At 38.9% G+C, this 9519-nt stretch overlaps 1 protein-coding gene across 1 annotated transcript; it reads right to left on the minus strand.

Annotated features, from left to right (window-relative positions):
• Positions 1-8089: 8089 nt before the first annotated feature.
• On the minus strand, positions 8090-9261 carry ier2b (immediate early response 2b). The gene has a single exon (XM_062026432.1). It carries the CDS (start codon positions 9116-9118, stop codon positions 8546-8548), a length of 573 nt encoding a protein of 190 aa, XP_061882416.1. The 5' UTR covers positions 9119-9261; the 3' UTR covers positions 8090-8545.
• Between the last annotated feature and the right edge of the window lie 258 nt (positions 9262-9519).

Genomic DNA, 9519 nt, shown 5'->3' on the forward strand with positions numbered 1-9519 from the left:
TGATGCTACACTTTATGATAGTGACACTACACTTTATGATAGTGATGCAGCCCTTTATGATGGTGATGCTACACTTTATGATGGTGATGCTACACTTTATGATGGTGATGCTACACTTTATGATGGTGATGCTACACTTTATGATAGTGATGCTACACTTTATGATGGTGATGCTACACTTTATGATAGTGATGCTACACTTTATGATGGTGATGCTACACTTTATGATAGTGATGCAACACTTTATGATAGTGATGCTACACTTTATGATGGTGATGCTACACTTTATGATAGTGATGCTACACTTTATGATGGTGATGCAACACTTTATGATAGTGACACTACACTTTATGATGGTGATGCTACACTTTATGATGCTGATGCTACACTTTATGATAGTGATGCTACACTTTATGATGGTGATGCTACACTTTATGATAGTGATGCTACACTTTATGATAGTGACGCAACACTTTATGATGGTGATGCTACACTTTATGATAGTGATGCAACACTTTATGATGGTGACGCTACACTTTATGATAGTGATGCAACACTTTATGATGGTGATGCTACACTTTATGATAGTGACGCAACATTTTATGATGGTTAAAGTTAAAGTTAAAGTACCAATGATTGTCACACACACACTAGGTGTGGTGATGCTACACTTTATGATAGTGATGCAACACTTTATGATGGTGATGCTACACTTTATGATAGTGACACTACACTTTATGATAGTGATGCTACACTTTATGATGGTGACACTACACTTTATGATAGTGACGCAACACTTTATGATGGTGATGCTACACTTTATGATAGTGATGCAACACTTTATGATGGTGATGCTACACTTTATGATAGTGATGCAACACTTTATGATAGTGATGCTACACTTTATGATAGTGACGCTACACTTTGATAGTGATGCTACACTTTATGATAGTGACACTACACTTTATGATAGTGATGCAACACTTTATGATGGTGATGCTACACTTTATGATGGTGACGCTACACTTTATGATGGTGATGCTACACTTTATGATGGTGACGCTACACTTTATGATGGTGACACTACACTTTATGATGGTGACGCTACACTTTATGATAGTGATGCAACACTTTGATAGTGACACTACACTTTATGATGGTGGCACTACATTTTATGATGGTGACACTACTCTTTATGATAGTGATGCTACACTTTATTATAGTGACACTACACTTTATGATGGTGACACTACACTTTATGACAGTGACGCTACACTTTATGATAGTGACACTACACTTTATGATGGTGATGCTACACTTTATGATGGTGATGCTACACTTCATGATAGTGATGCTACACTTCATGATGGTTAAAGTTAAAGTTAAAGTACCAATGATTGTCACACACACACTAGGTGTGGTGATGCTACACTTTATGATAGTGATGCAACACTTTATGATGGTGATGCTACACTTTATGAAAGTGACACTACACTTTATGATAGTGATGCTACACTTTATGATAGTGATGCTACACTTTATTATAGTGACACTACACTTTATGATGGTGACACTACACTTTATGATAGTGACGCTACACTTTATGATAGTGATGCTACACTTTATGATGGTGACACTACACTTTATGATAGTGACGCAACACTTTGATAGTGACACTACACTTTATGATAGTGATGCTACACTTTATTATAGTGACACTACACTTTATGATGGTGACACTACACTTTATGATAGTGACGCTACACTTTATGATAGTGACACTACACTTTATGATGGTGACGCTACACTTTATGATAGTGATGCTACACTTAATGATGGTGATGCTACACTTTATGATGGTGACACTACACTTTATGATGGTGACACTATACTTTATAATGGTGACGCTACACTTTATGATAGAGATGCAACACTTTGATAGTGACACTACACTTTATGATGGTGACACTACATTTTATGATGGTGACACTACACTTTATGATAGTGATGCTACACTTTATGATAGTGACACTACACTTTATGATGGTGACACTACACTTCATGATAGTGACGCTACACTTTATGATAGTGACACTACACTTTATGATATTGACATTATACAATATGATATTGACACTATACTTAATGATATTTACACTACATTTTATGGTATTGACACTATACATTATGATATTGACACTACACTTTATGATATTGACACTACATTTTATGATATTGACAGTACACTTTATGATAAAGACACTCCACTTTATGATATTGACACTACACTTTATGATATTGACACTACACTTTATGGTATTGACACTACACTTTATGATATCGACACTACACTTTATATTGACACTACACTTTATGATATTGACACTACACAATATGATGATAACACTACACTTTATCATATTGACACTATACAATATGATGATAACACTACACTTTATGATATTGACACCATACAATATGATAGGGACACTACACTTCATGATGGTGACACTACACTTCATAATATGAATGATGATGTTTCCTCACATGTCAGGTGTGGAAGGTGCTTGGTACATTTTGTCCTCTTCCTCGTCTTCATTGTGCGTCTTCCTGCTGCTCGCTTCCTGCTCGCCTCTTTTTTTAGCACCTGGGCGTCACTGCGGCGCATCCACACCAGCGCCTTCACGTGCACGCCACACAACGTGCACGCCACACAACGTGCACGCCACACAACGTGCACGCCACACAACGTGCACCACGTCCTGGCGATGGCGCCTCCCTCGCACGCCGCACTCGTGACACACCACACATAAGCGCCTGGTTTTTGCTTCACCGTGTATTTGTGAGCACGTTCAGGTTCTGAGTCGGTGTCGTGCAATAATCCACTGAAACACTAGGGGCGCCATTCTCTCATGACACAACTACTTAGCACGTGTCCACTCTTTAGCTTGTTGGTAAACAGAGTGTTGTTGCGACTGGAACTTATCCATCACTAATGTACCGCATTGCTAAAATGAAATAATAACACAAGACAAGACAAAATAACATAACACAACGACAATAACACAACACTACAATAACACAACACAACATCAAAAACACAACACATCAACAATAATACAGCACAACACAAAATAACAAAAACAACAACACAACATAAGATAAATAACACAACATATAACAACAATGACACAACACAACAAAACATAACCCAACATAACAACAATAACACAACATAACTTAAAATAACAAGAATAACACAACACACCAGAGCATAACACAACACAGCATAACATAACAACAATAACACAACAAAACACAACATAACATGACAACAATAACACAACATAACTCAACGCAACAACAGTAACACAACATAACATAACCAAAAAAACACAACCAAACAAGATAACATAACAAAACACAATATAACAAAACATAACATAACAACAATAACACAACACAACAACGCAACAAATTGCAACACAACATAACAACAATAACACAACTAATCACAGCATAACATAACAAAAATAACACAAACAAACACAACATAACATAGCAACAATAACACAACATAACAAAAAAAACAACCAAACACAACATAACATAACAACAATAACACAACCAAACACAACATAACACAACATAACAAAACACAAATAACACAACCAAACACAACATAACACAACAAAAATAACACAACCAAACACAACATAACATAGCAATAATAACACCACACAACATAACTTAAAATAACAAAATAACACAACACAACATAACAATAACACAACCAAACACAACATAACACAACATAACAAAAAACAACCAAACACAACATAACAAAAATAACACAACACAACATAACACAACAACAATAACACAACCAAACACAACATAACAAAACACAAATAACACAACCAAACACAACATAACACAACATAACAAAACACAAATAACACAACCAAACACAACATAACACAACAAAAATAACACAACCAAACACAACATAACATAGCAACAATAACACCACACAACATAACCTAAAATAACAAAATAACACAACACAACATAACAATAACACAACCAAACACAACATAACAAAAAACAACCAAATACAACATAACAAAAATAACACAACACAACATAACACAACAACAATAACACAACCAAACACAACATAACAAAACACAAATAACACAACCAAACACAACATAACACAACATAACAAAACACAAATAACACACAAATAACACAACCAAACACAACATAACATCACAACAATAACACCACACAACATAACTTAAAATAATAAAATAACACAACACAACATAACATAACAACAATAACACAACCAAACACAACATAACATAACACAAATAACACAACATAACACAAAATAACAAAAATAACACAACCAACCACAACATAACAAAAATAACACAACCAAACACAACATAACACAACATAACATAACACAACATTAACACCACACAACATAACTTAAAATAATAAAATAACACAACACAACATGACATAACAACAATAACACAACCAAACACAACATAACATAACAAAAATAACACAACATAACACAAAATAACAAAAATAACACAACCAACCACAACATAACAAAAATAACACAACCTAACACAACCAAACACAACATAACATCACAACAATAACACCACACAACATAACTTAAAATAATAAAATAACACAACACAACATAACATAACAACAATAACACAACCAAACACAACATAACATAACAAAAATAACACAACATAACACAAAATAACAAAAATAACACAACCAACCACAACACAACAAAAATAACACAACCAAACGCAACATAACATCACAACAATAACACCACACAACATAACTTAAAATAATAAAATAACACAACACAACATAGCATAACAACAATAACACAACCAAACATAACACAAAATAACAAAAAACACAACATAACAAAAAATAACACAACCAACCACAACATAACAAAAATAACACAACCAAACACAACATAACACAACATAACATAACACAACATAACATAACAACAATAACACAATCAAACACAGCATAACACAAAATAACAAAAAAACATAACAAAACACAAATAACACAACCAAACACTACATGACACAACAAAAATAACAAAACCAAACACAACATAACATAGCAACAATAACACCACACAACATAACTTAAAATAACAAAATAACACAACCAAACACAACATAACAAAAATAACACAACCAAACACAACATAACAAAAATAACACAACATAACACAACAACAATAACACAACCAAACACAACATAACAAAAATAACACAACACAACATAACAACAATAACACAACCAAACACAACATAACACAACAAAACAAACAGAAATAACACAACCAAACATAACATAACAAAAATAACACAACCAAACACAACATAACAAAAAATAACAAAAAAACACAACATAACAAAAATAACAAAACCAAACACAACATAGCACAACATAACATAACAACATAGCATTACATAACAACAATAACACAACCAAACACAACACAAAATAACAAAAAACACAGCCAAACACAACACAACGAAAATAACACAGCTAAACACAACAAAACATAACAACAACACAACATAACAAAACACAAATAACACAACCAAACATAACATACAGTAACAACAATAATACAACCAAACACAACAAAACATAACAACAATAACACAACAACAATAACACAACATAAGAAAACAACAATCAACTTTGACTGCAGTTGTTGATGTGAGATGAGAGAAGGTGTCACTATGGCAGCAGGTGTCACACAGGAAGTAAAGTTACATGGAAGCCGTTTAAGTCGACGCTCCTTGGAATGTCTGACTGAAGTCAACAGAAGCGTTTGTTGCACATTTACTTTGTCCAAAGACATTTGAAGACCAGATGACAAGAAACATTTTTTAAACATATTCTCATTTAAATTTGAAATATTTAATATAAATGTTTGCATTCTAGGTCAAATCCAGATTAATACTGTCACGCTTTTATTTTGAAGCCTTCTTCGCTCTGAACAGGAAGTTTGTGTGTATGTTTGATTGTTTGCCTAACTAGTCAGTAACTAAGTTGTTGCTTAGCGACAATGAGGAAGTTAGCACATGTCGACAACATTGGAACACATTTCTCAGAAACGAGCGCTCACATTTTGTGTCGACATGAGCGGTCCACCATCAACGTCAACTTAAGCGGGCATTTTGTTTTAGTTATTACAACAACACGGTGGACCTGGATGGGAAGAGTTGGACCACGTAGACTTGTGTATCGACAACTAACTTCCTGGTAGTCACAACTAACTTCCTGGTAGCCTAAAGCTAACTTCCTGGTAGTCACAACTAACTTCCTGGTAGTCACAACTAACTTCCTGGTAGCCTAAAGCTAACTTCCTGGTAGTCACAACTAACTTCCTGGTAGCCTAAAGCTAACTTCCTGGTAGTCACAACTAACTTCCTGGTAGCCTAAAGCTAACTTCCTGGTAGCCTTTAGCTAACATTCCAGTAGCCTGGCTAACTTCCTGGTCGCCTACAACTAACTTCCAATTCAATTATAGCTAACTTCCTGGTAGCCTTTAGCTAACTTCCTGGTAGCCCACACTTAACTTCCTGGTCGCTTATAGCTAATTTCCTGGTCGGCTCTACCTAACTTTCTAGTTGCCTATAACTAACTTCCTAGTCGCCAATAGCTAACTTCCTGGTTGCATTTAGCTAGCTTCTATAGTTGCCTATAGCTAACTTCCTAGTTGCCTATAGCTAACTTTCTGGTCGCTTATAGTTAACCTCCTGCTCACCTCTAACTGACTTCCTAGTCGCCCATAGCAAACTTCCTGGTTGGCTCTAGCTAACTTCCAAGTGGCCTATAGCTAACTTCCTAGTTGCCTATAGCTAACTTCCTGGTCGCCCCTAACTAATTTCTTAGTTGCCTATAACTAACTTCCTGATTGTCCCTAGCTAACTTCCTAGTTGCCTATAGCTAACTTTTTGGTCGCCTATAGCTAACTTCCTGGTCGTCTCTAGCTAGCTTCCTAATCGCCTGTAACTAACTTCCTGGTCGCCTATAGCTAACTTCCTGGTCGCCTATAGCTAACTTCCTGGTCGCCTATTGCTAACTTCATGGTTAGCTAACTTCCTGGTCGCCTATAGCTAACTTCCTGGTCGCCTATAGCTAACTTCCTGGTTGCCTATAGCTAACTTCCTAGTCGAATATAGCTAACATCCTGGTCGCCTATAGCTAGTTTCCTAGTCGCCTATAGCTAACTTCCTGGTCTCCTATAGCTAACTTCCTGTTTGAATATAGCTAACTTCCTGTTTGCATATAGCCAACTTCCTGGTCGCCTATAGCTAACTTCCTGTTTGAATATAGCTAACTTCCTGGTCACTTATAGCTAACTTCATGGTTAGATAACTTCCTGATTGTTTTGTAAAAACCAGCAGCACTCGTGCAGAACTAAATTTAATCAGCGTGTTTGACTTTTAATGTAAAAACACAAGATTTTTGCTAGTCTAAGCATTTTTTTGTATATAAACTCTTTTTTAATATTTTGACCTGTTGTATGTTGGCCAATATTAGAAACAGCTCTAAGAAAGAAAAAAAAAAGTACTTTAAAAACATCCAATATAAAAAAACAAAACAACACTCGATCTAATAAAAAAAAATATAAATGATACAAAATATTGTTGATGTTTTGTTTTTTTGTGTGGGAACACATGACGGCGTACCTAATGAAGTGGCCAGCCGTGTCGGGTCACGCTAGCAGGATGTGATTCATAACTCTTTTGTAATCCACGGGAAGTGGTGTGACCTGGTGTGTGTGTGTGTGTGTGTGTGTGTGTGTGTGTGTGTGTGTGTGTGTGTGTGTGTGTGTGTGTGTGTGTGTGTGTGTGTGTGTGTGTGTGTGTGTGTGTGTGTGTGTGTGTGTGTGTGTGTGGTAAGCACCAGCTTAGAGGCTCCAGACTAGTCCCTCTTTAAAGGATTGAACCCGCTGATCTTTGGCCCACATGGTGTGAACAATCACCACAACAGAACTTCTGAGATATTTGTACTTGGTTTTTTGTCACATGTCAAACTTTATTAACACAAAACAAAACAGCAGCTTTACAATTAAGTGAGGTAAAGAATCATTAGTGTTCTTGTTGTTGGCATTCATTGAAGAGAGTTGTGAAGGTACAGGCAGCACCTTTATAGCACCTTGTTGGTCCACCAGCACCAGTCTGTGTGAGTGTTTGTTGTGCGCATGCGCGCGCGTGGCGGCGGTAACCACTGACCGCCTCACTTCCTGCTGATTCACGCTCTCTGAGTCAGCACTTTTCGGCGGGTCACTGGCGTGATTCAGTCCGCCGGGTCGCTCCCCATCCGAACTTTTTCCACTTCGGAGAGCTCGTACACTCCCGCGGGTCCGTGGGACCGTGGATGCGGGGTCAGCTCTGTGAGCAAAGACATCATCATGGCTCCAAAGTCCAGTGGAGCCTCGCCCGCGGTCTCAGCAGGCCGGTATGACCCGGTTGAGGGACAGAGTCATGAGGGACTCCGCGGGTCCCAGGCGGCAGCTGACCGGCGGCGGCGGCGCCGAGGAATGTCGCTCCTCTCCCGGCTCCAGCCTCGCCCTCTTGCTGGGGAGGAAGTCCGGCGCTGCTGACGTCTTTCCCCGCCGCTTCCTGGAGCGACTCGTCGGGCTGCGGTTCTCTTTGTCCTCGACGAGCTCCCCCTCCTCCATGTCCTCCTCCTCCTCCTCCTCCGTGTCGACCGCGTCCGCCTCCTGGCGTGCACCTCCCCCCGCCGCGGCGCTCGGCTCGGCGGGGGTCGGCTCAGGCTGGGGCGGCTCCGCCTCGGCCACCTCGGCCGCCTCGTCCGCCTCGTCCGTGCCGCACTCCATGGGCGGCGGCGAGGACAAGTGGTAAATGTCCCGGGCGGAGCGCATGACCAGGGAGAGCAGGAGGCTCCGGTGCAGTCTGAGTCCGCCTCTCTGCGCCCTGGACGCGTACAGCTTGCTGATGGACACCGCCAGAACCCTGCGGGCCTCCGCGTTCACCTCCATTGTTGTCGCCTCCATCATTGCGTATTTACGCGCGTCTTCTTTTTCTACTCTTTTGTGGAAAAAGATTGTTGTTGTTTTTTTTTTAAAAAAAGTGGACTTTAAAAAGTTTATTTATTCCGTCTTTGTTAGTGCGAGCGGAAGGCGTCACTGAGGAGGATTGAGCGCTTAGGACGCGCGGGGTGATTTTTATGTCCTCTGTGACGTCACGCCGCATTCCTCAGACAGCAGGCTCCGCCCACACCTGCCGCACGCGCACACGCACGCGCGCCGCATGTTCCGTCGAGCTTGTTTCTTCTCAGTTTTTAGTTTCTCTTCCCCATTTTCTCCTCTTCCGCTTCACGTCGTGTCCTCTGAAGCACTTTTAAAACCTCATCTCTGACTAAATGACTTATTCTAAATCTGTTATTGTTATATTTTGT

Source organism: Entelurus aequoreus, linkage group LG18, assembly GCF_033978785.1.
Source record: "Entelurus aequoreus isolate RoL-2023_Sb linkage group LG18, RoL_Eaeq_v1.1, whole genome shotgun sequence".
Classification (NCBI taxonomy): domain Eukaryota; kingdom Metazoa; phylum Chordata; class Actinopteri; order Syngnathiformes; family Syngnathidae; genus Entelurus; species Entelurus aequoreus.